The sequence below is a fragment of the Panthera uncia genome (assembly GCF_023721935.1).
Source record: "Panthera uncia isolate 11264 chromosome E2 unlocalized genomic scaffold, Puncia_PCG_1.0 HiC_scaffold_20, whole genome shotgun sequence".
Taxonomy (NCBI): Eukaryota; Metazoa; Chordata; class Mammalia; order Carnivora; family Felidae; genus Panthera; species Panthera uncia.
In genome coordinates this window covers 13999228-14022761 of record NW_026057589.1, presented here as the reverse complement: position 1 = coordinate 14022761, position 23534 = coordinate 13999228, and the positions used below count along the sequence as shown (strand labels likewise).

The following is a 23534-nucleotide window of genomic DNA, read 5'->3' as shown; positions in this document are numbered from 1 at the left end:
TTTCTGTTGCATCTTTTCATCGTATCCTTGTGTAATTTTGCCCTTTGTAAATTTATTTACCACTGTGTAGTAGGGAGTGGAGAATCAAGTGTGTGTTCAGACCATCATTTCTAAGTGCAAGTATCTGCTTGTTCCTTAAAAAAAATTTTTTTTCATGTTTGTTTATTTTTGAGAGAGGGAGAGAAGATGAGTGGGGGGAGGGCAGAGAGAGAGGGAGACACAGAATCCGAAGCAGGCTCCAGGCTCTGAGCTGTCAGCACAGATCCCACTATGGGGCTTGAACCCACGAGCCGTGAGATCATGACCTGAGTGGAAGTCAGACGCTTTACCGACTGAGCCACCCAGCGTGCTGAGTATCCACTTGTTCTTAATGAGCCATCTCAGGTCTGCCCCCAGATTCTACCCAGGGCAAGGAGATGCAAAGCAACTCTTTAGTCCAGTACCCTGGGATTCTGCGTTAAGGTTTAGGTTTGGGTGTGGGTTTGTTTTGGTTGCCTGTATAGCAGTGTAAAGAATTACTTCAGACTTTAGTGGCATAAAACAATTGTTTTATTGTAATTTCTCATAGTTCTGGAGGATAGCTGGGCTCAGGCAGCTCTTGCGCAGGGTGTCAAGCAGTTGTGGTTAGTGGCTGGATATGAAGCCACCTCGAAAGTTTCCTTGTTCTCATGTCTTAGGCCTGGACCAGAGCAGGCTCTTCAGGCATCCCTTTCTGTGTGGTCTTCCTGTATGTTCTGCGTAGCGTGGTGGACCAGAGGAGCCAGGCATCTTGCATGGTAACTTGAGGTTTAGAGGTTGCATTCTCAAGAGAGAGCGCCAGGTAAGAGCTGTGTCATCTTCTCAGCTAGCCTCAGGAGTCATGTAGTGCCACCTCCACCGAACTCTGTCAATTGGCAGCACTCTGTCAATTGGCAGTCAATTTTTTTCATGTTTGTTTATTTTTGAGAGAGGGAGAGAAGATGAGTGGGGGGAGGGCCCCCCTGATTAATCAGGGGAGGCCCACCTGATTAAAAGGAGGGGGTGCCCTATACCTCCCTTCTCATTGAGGTGATGTCGGGTTTTGGAAGAGCATGTAGAATGGGTTGTGGCAGCCATCTTTGAGAAACAGAGTCTACTATGGAGTTTTCTCTAGCATGGCTGCTTAATCTCTGGACAGTCTTGGAAAAGTGACTTAACTCCTTAGATTTCCTGTTTCTTGCTCATGAAATGTAAATGTGTCAGCCATTGCAACAGAAACGCTGTGTGACAAACCATCCCCAAAACTCTGGTATACAACAAGCGTTTGTTCGTTGCCTGTGTGTTTCTGAGTATCTGGGGTTCAGCTGATCTGGATTTGGCTCTAAGCTGCTTGTTGGATTCAGATCTGCAGTGTGTGTCTTTCAGCCATCTTGGACCAGCTTGAGGCGTATTCTTCTTATGGGGCCAAACGCAGGGAACTGAAGGGGCAAGTGAAAGAGCACAGACACGTTAAACCTTTTCCTGTCACACATCTCATTGACCATTGAAGCGTGTGCCCAAGCTCAACATCAGGGGGTTAGACAAGTTTCTTCTTGCTTAACAGGAAAGGAGTGTATATTTGCTGAATGATGATCTAATCTGTGGTATAAATTCTCTGTCCTGTTTTTGACTCTTGACTCTCATTACTGAGAAGTTCATTGGGAGAGTAGAGAGATACACCCATTAAGCCTGATAAAGAGTAAGGTAGGACCAGATTTTGGAGGGTCTTGAATGGGAGGTTTGGCAATTTATATTTGATCCTCTGAGTAATACTGAGCCATCGCAAGAATGTGGGCAGGCGAGTAACAGAAGGTAGTGTTGCTTTAAGTCACCCCTCAAGATTAACTTGCCAGTCTTTCCCGGTGAAGATTCTCAATACAGAACTCTCCAACTCTTACTCTGTGCCGCTTGAGTAGGTGACACAGCGCTGAATGCAGGAATAAGATGGCTCTCAATAAGAAACCTTGCTTCTGCTCCCAAGAAGCCTGGATGGAAGGAGAGAAGAGACAGGCTTACATTCCTGCAAAGATGGACTTTATTGGATTCACCTGCCATTATTCTTGGCCAATTTACTGGAGGACCTGGTTGAACATTTAGAGTACGATGACCTTAATCTTGGGCCCTCCTACAGATAGATTGGAATTTAAACAAAATTCCTCAGATGTTTTTATTGACTTGGCAAGACCGAGCAGGCATTAGACACTTCTCTCTTTAGCGGAGATTTCAGACAGTGTAAATAACCCTATTTGATCCTTTTAGGACTCAGTTTTGTTGAGGACCATTTTTCCAGGTTTGACATTGGACAGGATTTCTCAATCCTGTAGCTTTTTTCCACTCCCAAATGGGTGTTGATCTAGCCAGTTTTAAGGTATTTTGTTTCATCTTTCAGTTATTTTAGCTGTAAAATAGGAGCATTCTGCGGAGTATTTCCAATTGTTTATACTGTTGCTCTTCTTGAAATAATGTAGTGTTTTCCTCCCGAATATTCCATCTCCCTATTCCAACTTTTACTAGACCTTTAAATATGAGTCCTCATCTCCACGTGAGGTGAGTGGCAGAGCCTTCTCAGCCATCACGTCGGTAGCCACAGGGGCTGTGAGTCAGCAGTGACTGCGGGAGCGTGTGGCCTTCTGGCAGAAGTAATGGAGGGGATTTTAGGGACATGAGGTACATTTGTTGTTGTTCACTTAGTAAGGGAAAAATGCCTTTCTTTAGAACTGTTGTAGTGGACTTGAATCAGAAACCTCACTCAGTAGCCAGAACTCATCGTAAGCTCAGTGGGTGTTTTCCTTTCTTAGTGTCATTTATTCCCCTTAGATTTTGTTTCTCTCTTTTTATTCTTCTTGTAAACTTGACATCTGCTTCCTTGCAGGGTGACTAAGGAAGTGGATGCTACATCTAAAGAAGCCAAATCTTTCTTCAAGCAAAACGAGAAAGAAAAGCCACAGGCGGCTGGCCCCGCAGCTGTGCCACCGCTCCCTGCGGGGTCCGGGTGAGTGTCCTGCTCTCGGGCTCAGGTGCGCCTGGCGGCTGGTGAAGCGGCTTTCAGGACACGGACCCCCTTTAGCTCGTGGGACTCGCTTCCCCACAGCAGGAATTCTGCTGCCGCTTTGCCTTTCCTGAAATAGTCGCCAAAATGGAAGATGCAAAGGAAAATTAGCCTTAGGTTTCTCGTTTGATTCCAGCCTGAAAAAAGTGCTGATTTCCAGTGTTGACCACAGAGCTGAACATGTAGTAGACTTTACTTTTAAAAATCATTTTTGTATGAAAATATCAGCAGTTTATTAGAACTTCTAGTGGAAATTGGGCTAGAGTACTCGGTCCCATCCCCCAAGGACCTCAAAGGAACATAGGAAGGTCAAAGCTGATTTACAAATAATTCTGTTAACGCGTTGTCAGGAACTTAATAATTTTTCTTTCTTCATATTTTCCATATTACTTGAGTTATTTTTAGCTGAAGAGTTGAATGTTTTCCTTTGGAGGAAATAAAAATTCCCTTCCTCTTAACATGTATGTAAGATGTAAAGCATCACGGCCAGTATGAGAAGGCAGGGCGCTTAGCATACAGGCACGGGAATGCAGATCCCGGCCCGGGGCCAGTGCCCATCGGCCAGCCGCTGACTTCTGTGGGAAGGCCTGTGTCCTGGAGGGTTTGAGGTGGAACAGGTCACTTCCAGGGGCTTCTCCGACCCTTCCCTCCCTAAACATACCTACCTATCTCGTCGCTACGAACGGTAAAGTTTTGTCTGGGTTTTTACATTAAAAAACAAAAATTGTCGGTTTTCTTATCAGACTATGGGCTTTTCTAGGACTGTCCTTTCTCATCTTTGCAGCCCTGGCCCCAGACAGTGCTGTGTAACCGGGTGTGTGCTCATCTAGGTTGCGCTTACCCAGAAGCAGACCCTGAGACAAAGGTTTGAGTACGAGCCATTGATGTGAGAGGTGACTCCAGGGCTTCTGGAAGGAGGTGGGAAAGGCTGAGAATGCAGCCTGGCCGGGATGTATGTTCTAGCAGGTTACTGCCGGTAGTGGCTGGTACTCACTTGGTTTTGCTAGGCATCTCAGGATGGGGGTGAACAACTCAGAGAGGGCGAGGAGACTGGAATAGTTACCCTCTGGCTTCCACCTGTCACTGGCTCAGGGCTGCTTCTGCATGCCCGCCGCCCTCAGGCTGTGAGCTCAGGTGCTTGAGGAAGATCCTGCTCTCCAGGTGTGCCGTGATGGTGAGCACGAGGACGTGGCCGGGCCGTGTCCGCATCCGCCCCGGCCTCTTTATCTGCTCCTTATTCCATGTGTTTCTCTCCCACTGGAGCGAGTGGGTACCAGAAGTCATGTAGCAGTTACACTGAAACCTGAGAAGGAAAGGGATTTGAGAGCTTGCTACCACGGCGGAAACGACGTGAACAGAGTGATGTGAGCAGAGTTCTCCACACTGGCCCTGTTAATATTTTAGGCCAGTAGCTTTCAAGCTATGGTTTGCAATCATTGTTCAAAAGAAACGGGGGCTCCTGGGTGGCTTAGTCATTTAAGCAATTGACTCTTGATCTCAGCTCAGGTTTTGATCTCTCAGGGTCATGAGTTCAAGCCCCGCATTGGGCTCCACACCCAGCAAGGAGCCTACTTAAAAAAAAAAAAAAAAAGAAAGAAAGAAAGAAAGAAAGAAAGAAAGAAAGAAAATGGGATAAAAAAAATATCATACTGTATTACATGGTAAGTATTGTTTCATAAAATTTTTATTTTGGTTATTGATGCACCTATGCTGAGTGACAAATGATATTTTTAGTGTGGGTTGAGATTTAAAAAAATGTGAGGCTCTAGGCTGAAACAGCATGTTTTTAGCCTTATAATTGTTAAATTGTTTGAAAGGGATTCTCTTCAGACCAGTAGCTTTCAGACTTTATTGACTGCCACTCACAGTAAGGAATACATTTTACAGTACTCTGTACTATGCTCGTAAATATAGGTGTGTAAGAAAGTGAAATAAAGTTTGGTGAAATACTTACCTGTACGACGTATGGTGAATTCTGATTTTCTGTTTTACATGATTGTGTATCATAAGTGTCATTTAAAATGTCATGGGCCACTGAACTGATTTCAGAATCTATAATCTGAATTGACAGATACTCCAAGTTACATAGACAGTCTTCTGCAGGTTTTACTTGGGTTACCAGGCTTATGTCTGGTATTAGTAAACGGTGTCTCTTGCATTTATTAAGTGTTACTGTAAAAGTTACCTGTGGATCAAGTACCAGGTAGAAATGCAAAGTTTCTTGTACCTTGGCGTCCTAGTGTAGTTCATTTCACCTAGCACAATTTTTACTTCTAATCGCTTGGTATTTCTTTAAATAATCCCCTATTGATGCTTAGAGATTCTCCTTGGAAACTGTGTGTGTTTCAGAAAACACTCTGTTACTATAATTACGAAGATAACTAGAGGAGGGAGAAAGTGGGAGCTTAACAGGGTCATCTTGTTTAAGTCACTAAGTCACTCATGGAAATCTCACAGCATTCTATATCCATGCCTTCCTTTCTTAGAAAGAGCTAATAGGGGCGCCTGGGTGGCGCAGTCGGTTAAGCGTCCGACTTCAGCCAGGTCACGATCTCGCGGTCCGTGAGTTCGAGCCCCGCGTCAGGCTCTGGGCTGATGGCTCGGAGCCTGGAGCCTGTTTCCGATTCTGTGTCTCCCTCTCTCTCTGCCCCTCCCCCATTCATGCTCTGTCTCTCTCTGTCCCAAAAATAAATAAAAAAAAAAAAAAACGTTGAAAAAAAAAAAAAAAAAGAGCTAATAGCTCTCAAGGATAAATTGCTGAGATGGTATCTGTATCAGGGAGACCCAGCAGGAAACAGATGGCATTGTCAAAGTAGGATGCCTTCAGGAGAGTTTAATAACTCACAAAGTGATGAAAAACCACAGGGATGGAATAGTATGGTGAGCCTGGGGCTAGTAAGTAAGTAAGGTCTACCTCCCCTAGACCTAAAGAGGGCAAAAGGGGGAACAGTTTTGATACTGGAGGCAGGGAGGGCCTCCTGATGGGAGCTGAGACCTTCACTTGAGCAATGGATTCTCCAGGGGGAAGCCAGGGACATAAATACCCAGATCTCTCACTCCTCCTCCTCTCCCATCTCTTACCAGGGCATTCCATTCTGATACTTGTTAAAATGGTTAGGAAAACTCGCTCGGGATTATTGCAGCAAGTGTCAAGACTACCACAATAACGTAGAGAGATTGGGCTCAGCTGCCAGTACAGCAAAGACAGTTGGGAATTTATGGCCAGGGAGCCAGGATGAGGGCAGTGGAGAGGGTGTCAGAGGATGGAATTACTAAGAGACACCAGGGATAGGGAGATTCTCGCTAAGCCGACCTAACGGGATTCTTGCTGAAGGCAGGCCGAGTGCTTACACATCAAGGCTGGGGAATGAAGTGCTTCATCAGATACCAAGAGTGGGGAATTCTCTTAAAGCTGGCCTAGCAGGATTCTTGCTAAAATTGGGCTAAATTGCTCAGATACAAGCCCAACAAGGATTGGAGCCGAGATTGAGGCCTTGTTGAGGAGAGGGCTCAAAGGAGCCTGACTAGGTTTGAAGAAGAAGAGGGTCTCTCTCCGGCTGTCCGTAAATGACAGCATCTGGGGCAGAGAACAGAAGTACAGACAGAATGTGGAAGGGCCTACAGGTAAAACGCTTTTCATTAGATGAACAGACTGCTGACTCCCTTATGAAAGGGTCAGGTAAAATTTAATTAAAATCTGTTTCTTTGAGTGCTGTAATGGAATGTAACAGATTACAAGAATGTGTCTGCCTGGGTAAACAACGTGTTTAGAGTTGTATGTGAAAATGGGGACACATTTAATTCTGATGTAGTACACCTTGAATTTCTAAATAAATCCAGGAGGTGGCCTTCAAGGTTGGCGTGATCATCTTCCTGAAATGTATCTCAGAAAGCTTCTCCAGTTGTAATTGTACTTGGGAAAAGATGGTCAAGAGGAATTCATCTGATCTGGAGGGTCTACGTGGGCACATTTTATCATTGCAGATATTAGTATCTGCTGCCAGCCGTGCGTGCCTGGCATGGGAAGTCTTTTCAGGAGAAGAATCTGTAGGAATAATCCAGTTGATTAAAAGAAAATTATTGTAATACTTTTTGCAGATGTTTTTCATTTTCATTTTTGGAGTTGCTTCAGTTTATAGATTTGTCCAACAAAAACACTTTATTTGTTTATTTTTCTTCTCTCTAAACAGATTTAAGCAATACAGGAAAACCAGAGCAGGAGGGTAAAACATCCTGTCTCACATCCTTTGCTAGCAAGTAAGAACAGATTCACAGGAGCAAATGTTTGTAACTGAAAATGCATTTCCTCTACATGTTTAAAATAGCACACTGCTTGGGCTATAAAAAGCCAAAGTTTGTGCTTTGGGAATGAAGTAAACCAAACACCCAATTTTAATTAGAGGCAGGAATCACAGATGATAAGAAGCGTTCTCTACAGTTGGTTGTAGAAAGCCCAGTACTCTGCTTAGCGTGTCTAAATTTCCACAGTTCTATTGTTCTAACCTCTTGATCCATTTCTTGCCCTCCGCTCCTCCTGCCAGCCCCCCAGTCTCCTGCCCTAGCCCTCATTCCAGCACCGATGACCCTTTGAATCCAGCTTTCATGGGTATTTGGCTGGGTCAGCCTTCACCCCCACATTTACTACTTGCTTTCAACCCTAACGTTTATTACTCAACCTCTTCCAGCAGTAGGTTGCTAGCGGGCTCTCAGACTTGTACAGGTTTATAATCCTAGCTGCAAGGTATCACCTTATTTCATTAAGGGCTTACTATTTAGTTGCCTCCTTATAGATTGGGAATGGCCTGAAGCAATAAAACATAAGAGTGAAAAACATTGTTTTCCCATATAGTTTTGTCTTCTTGTTCTATTGAGACTATTGAGAAAACAAACAAACAAACAAACAAAAGACCTTACTATTGAAGTCTCCCTCGACATCGTGGATTGTGCCAGTTTAGCAACGATTGCCCCGAGATAGAAGAGTCAGAATTGCTCATAGTGTCCTGCTGAAGGTAGAAGACCCAGACTAAAGACCTGGGAAGACAGTTGTTCCTGACTGTTCCTGTGGTTTGTCCGTGTTCAGTGTGTTTGACCAGTTGGTCCCCAGGAGCCTTTAATCCATGCATCGTTCTGCCTGCCTGAGCAGGTGATCTCGTCTTCTCCCAGCCTCTTGGACCGGAGCTAACATTAACATGACCTTGTTGGCTTTTAAGTTTTTACATGTTTCAATACATAGTATTCTGGTAGAGAGCATTGAACATTTCACTTAAAGTAACCAAAAGTAGGCATAACCACAATATTAGGTGGAAATGTTTTTAATTTTTATCCGAATCTCTTGTAGTGATCAGTCACACCTCTGATTTATGTTCATCTGTGTTTAAGCCCTTTTACTTTTAAAGGAATTGCTTTCATGTTGAGCATTTCAAAGCTAGATCTGATTTCACTTGTTTTCACTAACAGAGAAGAAAGGACCTCCAAGTTATTCACTGCAGAGGTGTTTATATCGACAACAATAAAAACGACCAGCTACCTCACAAATCTGACTTTACCTCCTGGTTTGATGCCCTTGTGAAATGTCTGATCAGGGGGCACGTGCCCATGTTCCTGGTGGACAGAGGTACACAGTGAGGTTACTAATAATGCCTAGAGAATGGCCACTCCAAGAAGAGGAAAATCAGCTTGTTTCGAAAGAGTAAATATTATGAGTAAGGGCTTATTTGTAATTATTATAATAATAATTAAGATACTTAGAACAAAGTGGGTATTCCAGCAGACATGGTCTGTGATATTGTTTAGTCTTTAGGAGAACAAACAGTATTAGTCAATTTAATGATTTAAAATTGGATGTGCCTTATTTATTTATTTTTATTTTTTAATGTTTATTTACATTTGAGAGAGAGAGAGTGAGAGAGAAACACAGAGCATGAGCAGGGGAGGGGCAGAGAGAGAGGGAGACACGGATTCTGAAGCAGGCTCCAGGCTCTGGGCTGTCCGCACAGAGCCTGATGGGGCCTTGAAGTCGCAAGGCTTGAGATGATGACCTGAGCTGAAGTCGTACACTCAACCGACTGAGCCACCCAGGTGCCCCTTTTTCTTTTTAAAAACCGCTTTTATAAGCTGTTTTTATTTACTCATCTGTTTAAATTCTACACGTCACTGGTTTTTAGCATGGTCACAGAGTTGTGCCCTCGAGAGGCTATGCAGCCACGATAATTTCCATCACCCCAGGAAAGAAAAGCAGTCCCTCTCCTTTCCCATTTCTCTCCCACACACCTCGGCAGCCACCACTCCATCTGCTGTGTGTCTAGGTTGCCTGTTTGGATATTTTACACAGTTGGAGCCATACAGTATTTGCCCTTTTGTGTCTGGCTTCTTTGACTTAGCATAATGTTTTCAAGTTTCATTCATGTTTCTGTGCTGTGTTCCTTTTTATGGTCGAATAGCACTCCATGGTATGAATATACCACATTTTGTTTATCCATTCGTTAGTTGATAGACGTAGAATTGTTTCCACTTTTTGGCTATTAAAAATAACGTGTCTGTGAACATTCATGTGCAGGTTTTTGTGTGGACATGTGGTTTTATTTCACTTGGGTATATATCTGGGTGTGGAATTGCTTGGTCATGTTGGTTGGACATGCTCTTGAATAGGAGAATGAGCAATAAGAGAAAAATCCAGGAATGTTACCGAAGGGTGGGTGCCGTGGGTGCCCAGATTTCTTCCACGGTAATTTCTTTGAAGCATGAACTGTTCTGTACGTAAGCTCCGGCTGTTAGAAACAAGATCAGTGGAAAACTGTGAAGTTCAGTAATACTACTAAAGCGATGACTAGAAAAAAAAATGAGGCAGTTTCCTTCTGTCTTAATTCTAGAAGTAGGGAGAGGGATTTAAGCCTTTTGATTTGTTCCCCCAGCCAACTCCAAGCTTTCTACTTAGTGAGATTTCCTGTTTGATGATAATTTGGGATTTGTAGTTTAGTTTAGTTTAGACTCAGGGCTGGCCCTGTTCTTATTTTATTGCTGTTTGTAAATAGATGTTCTTGACCTTCCCACTGACTTTTGAATTTAACTTTGTTATTCTTAGTGGTTGTGGTGCTGCTAGTAGGAGGTGTTCAGAAATGTGTGGTGAGATATTTTGGTTGTCACAAGACTTGAGGAGACCACTACTTAGTGGGTGGGGTCCAGGAATACTAAATATCTGCAGTGCTTAGGACAGTTTGTACAGAGAAGAATTTTCTTTTCCAAAATGCCAACAGTGTGCCCTTTGAGACACGCTGTTTTAGGGAGCTGAAGTCCCTTGGTTATATAACTACTGGGCTTTTCTTCAGTTTCTAGTTTGAGACTCCATTCCAGGGTAGGCATTCACAAACTGGCAGTTCGTGGACCAAGTCTGTCCGTAGATGTTTTTATTCGGCCATTATTTAAAAATCAGGAGAGTTGACATAAAAATCTGGGTTCCTGGCTTTTCTTGAGAAATGAGAAGTCGTGCCATTGCCTTCCCTCTTTTCTTACAGCAGCAGTCAGCCAGAGCAGAATAGATGGGGTTTGCCCTTTCCTGGTGCCGACTCAGCTGCTTCATTATTTATGTCACCTGCTGGGTTCCTGTAGTCAGGAACGGGGATGACACGTTTCCCTTTAATGACCAGGTCAGTTTCCTTTGGGGACCAGTTCTTTAGATTAAATATCAGACGTATTATCTTTTGATGCTGCATGTTAAGTGTTCTTTACCTTTTTTAAAAAGGATAAATAGCTCCTATTGACAAATTACCAAATTTAAGGCACAGTGGTAAGTGTTTTATATGTATTGTTTAATCTACACAAATACTTTAAGAGGTGGGTGCTAACTCTGTGCCCATTTCATAGACCAGGGAACTGAGGCCCAGGAAGGTGCCGTTAACTTGTGGAGATCTCGTAGATAATGGATGGCGGAGCCAGGATCCCAGTCCAGATCCATTTGAGACCCGAGCCTGAGCTCTCAGCCACTGTGTTATGCAACCATTCTTTCTTACACACCTGGTTGGACTTTTTGGGGGGTAAGAAGTATCTTTTCAGCTTTATAACTGATGAGGGACTCTTTTAAAGCTATTTTGAATTTTGTAATTTTTTTAGGGAAATTGGATGACTCTTTCCTCCCTTTTCCCCTGTAGGCCTTTTCCCCATTAACTATGGCTAATCTGGGTTTCCGGTACTGTATTTCAGTCTCGTTACTATTTTAGGAGATTGCAGGGGCAGCACGTTTTTAAAAACGAGTTCGAGGTATGTTTGTACATTGATAATCTGTCAGCAGACAATGAAGCTGTGGACAAGATGCGATCAGTCAGCTGGGGTAATGGTTATTGCCGCTTCTGTCATTGGTTCGTAATGAGGGCTCAGTCCTCCATCGTAGGCAGCTGATGTGAGGGCGTTGCCAGGAGAGCCGGGTAGGGTATCTCAGTTCAGAGCATTTCTTCTGGCCGTCATTTGTTCCAGGGTAGGGCTAGCTGGAAATAGCTTTTCAGATGATATTTCAGGGACCTAGTGTGACAGTAGAAATGATTGATTCTGGCAGTGTTGGTGGTCCTTCTGTTAACTTACTTGTCAGCTCCAGAATGATGTGTTTTATACTGGGGCAAGACTACTCTGCACTGGACTTTTACCTTCATGTCCTTCAGTGGATGCTAAATACTCAACTTCATTCAGTTTTAACTTACTCTTAACTTGCTTTTTCAATATACCTCCCTAGGTGTTGTAGGTATAGAGTAAATGAGTTGGCATTGAAGTGAAATTAATTATTGAAAGATTTTCCCGTAAGTAGTTGGAATATTTTGAATTTATTAAGGATTATGTCACTCACATTCTTGATTTGAAGAGATTATTCCAGGCTATTCTCAGAACCGGAGTAATTATGAATGGAGAGACTAGTAGTAGTTTTTTGGTTTCGGTTTTTGTTTTTTGTTTTTTGGTTGGGGAGAATGGTAGAATATTTGACCATTTGGGTCAAACAGTGAAGTGCCGGCCAATGTGAGCATCTAAAGCAATCTCAGACATAGAAAAGCTTTCGAAGCAAGAACATTTTTCATTTGTGGTTACTGGGATGGGGTAACCTGTGTCAGTTTGAACAGAATACCTACAGCAAATACTATGAACCTAAGAGGTGCCCCTACCGGTTTTCAAGGTTGCCTGGGGTGGAACAAATTCTAGTGTTCTTAGAAAATCCTTAGGGATTTGAACTTTATTACACAGAGCGGTCTTCTTCCTTTTGCTCTTAGTGTCGAGTCACAGTTTCAACAAGCTTCAGCAATCTTTTAAGTTTAAAAGTCAGATGTCTATACGTGTTAGAAACTTTTAAAACGTTATTTTGCTATATCCTATACCCTTTATCAGGAAAATGCTTTGGGTGCTTTGCTGGGAGTGTAGGAAAGAACAGACAGCTGAAGTTATTATGTTCACAGAGTTTTATTAAGTATGATCATTGGAAATTGATTTAGAAACAAGGTTGTGGACATCTTCATTCAAAGAGAAAACTGTGATGCTCTAGGAATGAAGTGAAACTATTTTGGTTAACTAATAAAACGCTGATGTATTGCATTGATAGTTTCATTTGCTTTAGCTTCTCTCAGTGTACGCTAGAGGGCAGAACCACCCCCCCCCCCCCCCCCCCCCCCCCAGCGGAAATGGTTCTTTGGCTGCATACAAGGAACACGAAGCTTTCCTTGATTTGGTAGATTGAGTGCTTTACGTTTTTCTTGGCCTAATTAGGTTAGTCTCTTGCATGAGATTTCTAGGTACTATACAGTTTCTGCATTTTCTTTAATTAATATTTGTTTTGTTTTCAGCTCTGCCGTTGTGTTTAGAAAGTGAAAAATGGTTTTTCTTCTTTCATTTTCTTTCTTGAGATACAAAAGCTTGTATTGTATGCTTGTTTAATTACAAATAAGAAAGTAAAAATGACCCGTAGTGCCATCACTTAAGTTTTTTCAGAAAGGAGACAGTGAAATTTCCTTGCCACTTGCCTTCATTCCCAGCTCCAGAGGCTAATGCAGTTTACCTTTGAACAACGTGGCATTTAGGGTTGCTGATCTCTCTAAGCAGTCAAAAATCTGTGTATAACTTTTGACTCCCCAAAAACTTAACCACTAATAGCCTGTTGTTGACCAGAAGCCTTACCGATAACATAGTCAATTAACACGTATTTTATATGCTACATGAATTATATACTATATCTTACCATAAAATAAGCTAGAGAAAAGAAAGTGTTAAGAAAATCATAAGGGAAAAAATGCATTTATAGTACTTTACTGTAAAAACACTGCGTATAAATGAACCTGTGTGGTTCAAATGCGTGTTGTTCAAGGTTGTTCAGTATAGTTGCTGATTATCAGTTTTACACAGATCCTTCCACTGTGCTAATACATTGTCCTTGTATATACATGAAAACAAAAATGGACTCTGTGTTAGTCTGCAACTTGTATTTTTACTTAACTGTCTGTTTTGGGCATCGTTTCAGGTTCAGTATGAACATGTATATATTTTTTGTGTCTGCATTGTATTACATTATGTAAATATTCTATAATTTGAGTAACCATTCCCTTATTGATGAACATTTAGTTTTCCAACTTTCACAGTTACGAATAATTCTGTAGTGATCCTTGCATATGCATTTTTATGTTCTCATGCTGTTATTTCTGGGGGACAGATTCTTAGAAATAGGATTGCTGGGTCATCATGTATATGCAACTTAAATCCTAATAGATGTGGCCAAATAGTACCAATTTGAAGTCTCTCCAGTGTTACGTGAGAGGGCCCATTTCTACACACCATTACTGGTATTCATCAAGGTCTTCTGCACAGTCATGACATTAACTAGATTTTCGTTATGTGCTAGTTTGATTTGTGTTTCCCCTCTGAAAGCCTTTACCAAAAAGAGACTTTTCAAGAATTAAAGTAATCCTAGGATGCCTGGCTGGCTCATTTGATTAAGTGTCCAACTCTTGGTTTTGGCTCAGGTCATGATCTCACAGTTTGTGAGTTCAAGTCCTGAGTTATGCTTGGGATCCTCTCCACCCCCTCCCGCCCCTCCCCCACTCATTCTCTCCTCTCTCTCTCCTCAAAATAAATAAATGAATAAACTTTAAAAGAATTAAACTACTGCTATATTTCTGTGTATTTGCCAAATGTTACAGAAAGAATAAATTAAGATTTGAGTATCACCTATAGGTAGTCTCCATACTGTATCAAATCATCAAAGTTAGTTAATTCTCAGTCATCTAGGAGTTCAGGTAAAAATCTGAATTTTATAAACACTGAGAGAAATTGTGAGCCAGCTTAGGAACTGATCTATATTATAGATATGTATAATATATACATAAGATATACATAGATCTGTAATATAGATATATATAATTATCTATATTATAGATCAATTAAAATGCTTTGTGCGGTTTCTTTCTTAGGTCCTTAATGTTGGAAGTTACTATTCCCAAATGTTTTAAAGACAGTGAAGAATGTTACTTATCCTAAGCATAGCAATTGGTGATTCTTATTTTCTGATCAGGTTCTGATACAGGCATCTTGCTGCCATTTCATGGAAGGTTATGATTACATAGAAAGTTTTATATTAGCTAAATATTTTAATTTGGATCAGGGAATTTTTCTTATGGGAGAGGCCAAGCAGCTGTGTTCTAATTATTTTGGTCAGGGATTGAAAATCAATCTGATCTGAAGTCCAGCACTTACTGTATTCATTTGCTTAGCTTTGGATTCTTGCCAAAACCTTTACCCAAGGGAACCTATGATAAATTTAAGCTGAAATAACTTAAGACTTCTAAACTAGGTTAATATTTCTGTATCATTGTGAAAATGGAAGATTCCAAACCAGCATTCATCTTCAGGTCTAGTAATTTTAGATGCATATGACCATAAAAAGTCACAGCCTTTTGATTATTAGCCTCTCCTTGAATTTGAAATGTACAATTTCAGTAGCTGCTAATTTGTGAATGAGCAGGAAAAACCTCATGTGTTGCCTTTGCTTCTGCTTTAAACTGGAATCTTTTAGCTCAGTTGCTTGTGAGATGGTGAGCTGTGAGAGGGAGATGCCAAAGGAGGAGAGTTTTCTCTACAGTTAGATAGTGACTTGTTTGGACCAGAAGTGAGAATCAGATTCAAGGAATACCATGTGCAAAACACTCTTGATCTTGGCCTTTCGTCTACTGTAGCGAGCTTCAAAAAAAGATGGGAAAAGTTTCCTTTAGCGCAGTAACCACAAGCATCATGTCTGCTTTCCAATTATGTTTCTGTGTTGCACTGTGGGTGAACTGAATCCAAGTTTTTATACCGTTTCAAAAAGCCATTCCAATTTCACTTTTGTTGGGCCAGTCTGGACCTCAATTTCTCAGTCTTGATGTGGTGAAGCCAGCTTTCCTATTGGGCTAACTTAGATCAGCTGTGTGTTTGACAGCATCGTGTAAGAAGGAGCCAGGCAGAATTCCAGCTGCATGAAGGGTTAGATTATAAAGTATCTGCCTTTATGAAATTGGAGTTCTATTTTTTTTAAGCTTCAGAGAGTAGAACTTTGGTTAATACCGTAATGAAAACAAAGGATTAGTGTTTTTTAGGTATAGTATGGAGAGTTTGTGATAAAGGCTTTTATTTTCCTTACATTTTATCAGTTGCTGACGAAATTGGTTGGCAATGGAAAATCAAACACCACTCCTTTCTCCCTATGGTACTCTGTCTCAGGACACTCCCTGATAAGACTGGTACGCCTCTGAGCTTCTTACTGCCACCTTTGCTTTATTTGTTTAAGGTTTTGTCAAGATTCCTGGGTGTCTTCTTTTTATGCATGTAATAATATCATTTATCTACTCTAAAGCTTTAACCATCTCTTTTATGTTGGTGATTCTCTGCTCTGACCTTCCAGTTGGCCTTTCTTCTGCGCTCCAGACCCATATTTCTTACTGCTTGCTAGAAGTTTATTCTGAATTTCCTTGACATGACATTGGTCCAACATTCAACTCATTTCCTCTGAGTGCTCCCATTTTACAGAGCTGAAGAAATGGAGCCTGTGAAGTTAAGTAGCTTGTCCACGAGAGAGAGCCTGGACTGGAATCTATGGCTTCTTTCCAATCCGTCGTGGTCATCTGCTGAGCCAAAATGCCTGTCTGTCTCTAGAGGAAAGAATGTACCGCCGTGGTTTCCTCCATCACTCAGGGCATCTTCAGTTATTTCCCTTTCTTTTCCTTGCCTCCCCACCTGCCCAATCCATTCAGTGCTTTTGATTCTGCATTCAGAATGTCTGTAGATAATCATTTCGTTTCTTTCCCTCCCTCCTCTCCCCTCTTTCTCTCTGTATTTCACCTCCATTCCCATTTGCCTTTTTTCTGGGTATTAAGCATCTATCTCTGTGTAATTGGACTGTTTTCTAAAGGTTTGGACTATTGTAATCGTTTCCTAAGTTTACTGAAAGCCTGCAATCCCTCTTCCTGTATCCATGCTACATGCCACTGCTGAGATAATTTGGCAGAGATTCAGTGTAGATTATGACACTTTCTCAAAAATTTGATACTCGTCTACCGTTAAGTTCACATTCTTTGGCCTGATATTAGTGAACGCCATACTGTAGTCAACCACACCTTGTTGGGAGTTACTCTGTTTGACAGAAAAGAGTCTTCTCTACCGATATTCTCCTCCCTCAGCTTTGTTCAACTGTTCACTCTTCTCCCCTGGTTGCCCTCATCTCTCCATCTATTGGAATTCTGCCTCTTTTTCAAGTCCCACCTCTGCCCTCCCATACTCTTCCCTGGCACACACTCTCTTTGGATTCTTATTCCACTAATGGGCCCATTAAATGTTTGACCATGAATATAGTTATTTTATTCTTTCTTATTCATGCCCTATGAAGAATAAAGGCTCTTTTAAGCTCTTCTCTTTGACTTAGATTTCTGCGGTTTAAATACAATGTGGATTCATGGCTTTTGAAAGTCCTGAAAAATTCTCAAGTCTTATCTCTTTGAATATTGCCTCTTTTGCATTGTGTCTCCTACAACTCCTATTATTAGCTTTATGTCAGCTTTATGTCTTTGCACTCTGTCTTCCATATTATTTCACTTCTCCTTGGTATTTTTTATCACATTATTTCTCTGAGTTGCCTCCTAGTTATTTCCTGTTTTTCCCATGCTGTACGTTTTCTTCAGCTGTGTCTGATCTCTCTTAATTTGTCCACTGGGTTTAATTTCAGTGGCTGAGCTCTTTGTTTTTAGAAATTCTGTTTGGTTTGCTTTCAGATCTGTGTGTTCTTTTTTCCATAGGATCTTGGTTTTGGGGCTTTCTTTTTATTATTATTATTATTATTATTATTATTATTTGAGAGAGCATGTGCGGGGGAAAGGAGCAGAGGAAAAGAGAGAGAATCTCATGCAGGCTCTATGCTCAGCACATAGCCCAACGTGGGAGTCACTTCCACAACCCTGGGATCATGACCTAAGGTGAAATCAAGAGTCGAATGCTCAACTGACTTAGCTACCCAGCTGCCCCAAGGCTTTCTTTTTATATATAATCATTGTAAGTGTATACTTCTTTATAGTTCCTGTCTGATATTTCTCTTATGAGAAGTTCTTGGGGTTTTAAAGTTATCTTTATTTTATTTGTTGCCTCTCTTATGGTAGATTATTTCCTTTTGTGTTTAGTATTTTGTATTCATATTTAGCAAGGTTTTGTCTGTGGGGTGATCTCATATGGTGGAGGATGAAGTTGTATTTCTCAAAAGTGGGAGTGAATTTGTTTCTTCTAGATGCCATGACTTGGGCTAATTTTTATGTTAATTTCTTGCTTTGGACCTCCTGGAACATTTAGGTATTATCATTGAAATTAGAATTGTGAACCCCAAATCCACGTGACTCCAGGGTTTTAGTTCTTAAGAGAGACTTTCTCCCCTATCCCCCGCAACCCAGGCAGAGAGGCTTTCTTGTCTCCTCCTTGGGCTGTTAAGTGAATTTTTCCTGATCTGTCCTTTCCCTGAGCATGCATAGAGTTTCCACTTTATTTAGGATTTTAGTTCTAATTCTCCACCTCTGTAAGCCCAAGATAAGTCCTGTATGTGGATATAACAAAACCCAGGCGGAAGTTATTGAAACTTCTTCTCACTCCCCCATGGCCACTGTATCTGCTCATGTGCTACTTCTGTGGTTTTCAGTTCCTTCTTTGATCTTGATACTCTGGGGTTTCCCTTTCTTTCTTGTGAGCTTAGCTATACGTTTGAAATAATTTGGGGTATATCTAAGAATCTAGCATTTCTAGGTCTTTATTTGGAAAATGTTCAGGTTATATTAAGCATCCATTTTGCCTGAAATAGACGTTCATCATGAGCACTTTAAAGATGAATACCCTATATTGCTTTTTTTTTACGTTTTCCTGCAGCTAGTACAAAGTTGTCCATTACATTTGATGAATTTGAAATTTCCTTTTTAAAGGAAACATTTTGACCACTGTGAGCATAGGAAAGGAATACCCAGTACCTTTTAAAACCCATCAGATGATTTATCTTTCATATTAGTTATGAGCTATTGCTTCTCCTACCCAAGACCTATTGATACACATCATTAAAATACCGCATCTTAAATGTTCAGTGCTGGGGTGCCTGGGTGGCTCAGTCGGTTAAGCATCTGACTTCAGCCCCCACCCCACCCCCACCCCCGCATCAGGCTCTGTGCTGACAGCTCAGAGCCTGGAGCCAGCTTCTGATTCTGTGTCTCCCTCCCTCCCCCCTTGCCCCTCCCCCACTCACACACACACACACACACACACACACACACACTCACTCACTCACTCTCTCTCTCTCTCTCTCTCAAAAATAAATGTTAAACATTTTTTTAAGAATAAATAAAATTAAATGTTCAGTGCTTTATCCTTTTGAGCTATTGACATTGCTCTGTTTGTTGGGTTTCCCTGTTCTGTTTAGAAACAAAATATCTGGAAATACTTTCTGATATAATTTCTAAAACATCCATGAATTTTCTTATGTGAAATTCTCTTATATCTATCTCACTTTATTTGTAACCCCCCTTTCATCTCCATCTTTCTGTTTTGAAAATCGTTATCCATCATTATTGTGGACCTTCTTTTTGTCTGTCTAGTGTCTGACCCCCTCGGAGATCTTCAAGAAAACTTGTAGATGCCACACTTTGTGGGAGGCAAGAAGGTGAAAATTCAAAACTTTTGATTTCCCACCCTTCTCAGCTCCAGTTTTTAGTTTGGAGCTTCGACTTCATGAGTCAGACATCTGCCCAAGGTAATGAACCCAGGAGTGCTGAGGCAGAGGCCAGGAGCACTGCAGATCTTGGGCCCTCCAGTGCGGGGGTCCAGGGTGGGGGAGGCCAGCTGGAGCACATACAGAGCAGCCATGACAGCTGTGTCCTCACTAGCATAGGTCTGTGGTGTGATTTGGGGACATTGTATCCAGCCTCTGAATGTAATATTTTAGCCCTCCTGGATTTTGTGAGTAACCCAGTACCTTTTTATTATGGTTATTGTTAAGCTTTTTATTTTGAGAGATTGTAGATTTACATGTAGTTGTATAAAATAATACAGAGAGATTCCTTGAGCCTTGGCCCAGTTTTCCCTTATGGAAACATCTTCTAGTGCCCCAACCAGAATAATGACATTGAGACGGTCAAGATAGAAAACATTTCCAGTCCACTAGGATCCCTCATGTTGCTTTTTTTTTTTTTTTTTTTTTAATTTTTTTTTTCAGCGTTTTTTATTTATTTTTGGGACAGAGAGAGACAGAGCATGAACGGGGGAGGGGCAGAGAGAGAGGGAGACACAGAATCGGAAGCAGGCTCCAGGCTCCGAGCCATCAGCCCAGAGCCTGACGCGGGGCTCGAACTCACGGACCGCGAGATCGTGACCTGGCTGAAGTCGGACGCTTAACCGACTGCGCCACCCAGGCACCCCCCTCATGTTGCTTTTATAACCACACCCACCTTCCTACTGCCCTCTGGCAACACTCGTTTGTTCTCCATTTGTATAATTTTGCCATTTCAAGAATGTTTTATAAATGAAAGCATACAGTAAAAGCCTTTTAAAATTGGCTTTTTTTTCACTCTGCAAATTCATTCAGGTTGTGCTTTTTTTAGATCAGTATCTTTTATTGTTGACTAGGATCCTGTGCTATGGATGCACCACAGCTCCCTTCACTGTTCATCCACTGAAGGACGTCCGGGTTTCCTGTTCAGGCTATTACAGATAAAGTGCTATAAATATTCGTGTACAGGTTTTTGTATTGCCACTATGACAAATTACCACAAATTTAGCTGCTTACATAGCACAAATTTATTCTTTTAACTTTTTAGGCAGAAGTCCAAAATGGATCTCACTCTGTTGAAATCAAAGCAGGTTTGTGTTTCTTATGATTGTAGGACTTAGATTCTCATTTCCTTGCTGCCTTGTCAGCTGTGGACCATTCCCAGCGTCAGGAGACCATCCCCATTTTTGGTTGCTGGCCCCCTTCTTCTGTTGTCAAAACCAGCAACAACTTGATTTCCCCCTCAAAGCTGTGAATCTCAACTTCTTACATCTGTTTCATCTGTCTGACCCAGCTGGGGAAGGGCCTCTGCTTTTAAGGACTCCTGTTTAACACAGGAGTGATTGGGCCCACACAGATAACCTAGGATGAATCTCCCCTATCTCAAGATCCATACTCTTAGTCACATCCCTTTTGCTGTAAATGGTAACTAATTCACAGATTTGGGCCCGGGGGTGGGGATACGGTGTGGGCATCTGTGGTAGCCCTTATTAGAATTTCATTTCTCAGAGACAAATACTCAGAGGGGTGCAGTTGCTGGGGCCAATGGTGGTTGCATATTTAGGGTTTTTTGTTTTTGTGGGTTTCTTTAATCTCAAAAAAATTATTTTAAGTAAACTCCACACCACATGTGGGGCTCGAACGCACAACCCTAAGATCAGGAGTTGCATGGTCTACTGACTGAGTCAGCCAGACACTCTACATGTTTAGTTTTTGTAAGAAACTGCCAAACTTTTCCAGAAGGGCTATACCATTTTACATTTCCACCAGCAGTGTATAAGGGATATAATTTCTGCACATACTCATCAACATTTAGTATTGTCACCATTTTTCATTTTAGTCATTCTGATGATAGTCATTCTGATTTAGTCATTCTGAAGCATATATAGTGATGCTTCATTATGACTTCAATTTACATTTCCCTAATGTTAATGGTGTTGAACATCTTTTCAAGTGCTCTTTTGCTATCTAGATATGTTTTTTGGTGAAATGTCTGTTCATATATTTTGCCCGTTTTCTAATGGGATTGTTTGGGTTTTTACTGTTGAGTTTTAAGAGTTCTTTATATATTCTAGGTATCAGTCCTTTATCAGTTATGTGATTTGCAAATACTTTTTTTCCAGTTTGTAAGTTGTCTTATCCTTTTAAGAGGATCTTTTACAGAGCAAATGTTTTAATTTTGATGAAGTCCAATTTATCAATTTTTTCCTTTTATGGATTCCACTTTTGATGTCAAGTCTAAGAATTCTTTGTCTGGCCCAAGATCCCACATATTTTCTCTTTTGCTTTTTTATAAAAGTTTTAGAGTTTTATGGTTAAGCCCATGATGCATTTTTGAGTTAATTTTTATATAATTTAGCAAGTTTAGGTCAAAGTTAATCTTTTTACCTGCGCTGTCCATTTTCCAGCACCATTTGTTGAAAAGACCATCTTTGAATTGTTTTTGCACCTTTGTCATTGAATTGCTTTTGCACTTTGGTAAAAAAAATTAGTTTGGTATATTTGTGTGGATCTATTTCTGGACTCTTATTCTTTCCATTTACATGTGTCTATCCCTCTGCCAGTACCACAGTCTTGATGACTAACGTATATAGTAAGTCTTAAAATCTGGTAGATTGACTCCTCCCACTTTATTCTTTTCAAAATTAACTATTCTGTTTCTTTTGCCTATATATATGTTTATATTTATATTTATATTTATATATTAGAATAATTATGCTTCTGTCTACAAAAATACTGGGAATTTGGTAGGAATTGCATTAAGACTTGTTACGGACTGAATTGTTTGTCCCTTCCCCAAATTCTTAGGTTCAAGCGTTAATCCTCAGTGTGAGTGTATTTTGAGATAGGGCCTTAAGGAGGTAGTTAACGTTCAATGAGTTCATAAGGGTGAGGTCTTAATCAGATAGTACCAGTATCTGATCTTGGACTTCCAGCCTCCAGAACTGTGAGAAAATAAATTTCTGTTGTTTAAGCCACCCAGTGTATGGTATTCTGTTATGGTAGCCCAAGCAGACTAATACAGACCTATATATCAATCTGAGGGGAATTGATACCTTTGCTGTGTTGAGTCTTCCAGTCTATAAACATGTTATATCCATGTCCTTCCATTCATCTAGATCTTTGATTTCTTTGATCAGCATTTTGTAGTTTTCAACCTACAAATCCTATACATGTTTTGTTAGACTTATATGTAATGTTTTTCTTTTCAGTGATTATAAATGGTACTATATTTAAATTTTCAGTGGCCACTGGTTCATTGCTAGTATATAGAAATATAATTGATTTTTGTATGTTTATCTTATGTCCTGCAACCTTGCTGAACTGTGTATTAGTACTATGAATTTTTAATCACTCCTTGGGATTTTCTGCGTAGGTAATTATTATTGCTTTTTGCTTTCTTCCCTTGTTGCACTGGCTCAAGGTTATGGCACTGTGTTGATTAAAAACAGTGAGAAGCCCTGTTCCCGGTCTTAGGGAGAAACATTCAGTCTTTTGGTTAGCTTTAGGTGTTTTGTAGATGTTTTTAATCAAGTTGAGTAAGTTCCTCTCTACTCCTAATTTTTTCAGACTTTCATCGTGAATGGGCGTTAAATTTTGTCAAATGCTTTTTCTGTGAAGATTGATATAATCGTGTTTTTTATAACAGCTTTATTGATATGTAATTTACATACCCTACAACTCACCCATTTAAAATGTACAATTCATTAGTTTCTGTATATTCACAGAGATTTGCAAACATCATGATGGTTAATTTCAGACCATTTTCATTACCCTAAAAAGAAATCCTGCACCTGTTATCTGTCACTCCCCCATTTAGCCGTCGCTCTTCCATTTTTTCTAGCTCCCCCCCCACCAGCCTAGGCAACCATTAGACTTTCTCTCTATATGGACTTCTGTATTCTGGACATTTCATGTAAATGGTATATACAGTATGTGGCTTTGTGTCTGGCTTCTCTGAATTAGTAAAATGTTTTCAAGATTCATCCATGTTGTAGCATATTTCAATACTTTGTTTCTTTTTATTGTCAAATTTTTGACATTTTTCAGTTGACAGGCATTCACGTTGTTTCCACTTTTTGACTAGTATGAATAATGCTATGAACATTTCTACACAAGTTTTACTATGGACATCTGTTTTCATTTCTTTCGGATGGGAGGAAGTAGAATTGCATGGCCATATGGTAACTCTTTTCAGCTGAGAAACTGCCA

General features: G+C 40.8%; 1 protein-coding gene across 2 annotated transcripts in view; it reads left to right on the top strand.

Annotated features, from left to right (window-relative positions):
- CFDP1 (craniofacial development protein 1) overlaps positions 1-23534 on the top strand; it is a 119256-nt gene that overhangs the window by 19875 nt on the left and 75847 nt on the right. For both annotated transcript variants that reach the window (XM_049622628.1, XM_049622627.1), the window contains exon 5: positions 2870-2989. In XM_049622628.1, the coding sequence (XP_049478585.1) occupies positions 2870-2989 (120 nt within the window). The remainder of the gene's footprint in view (positions 1-2869; positions 2990-23534) is intronic.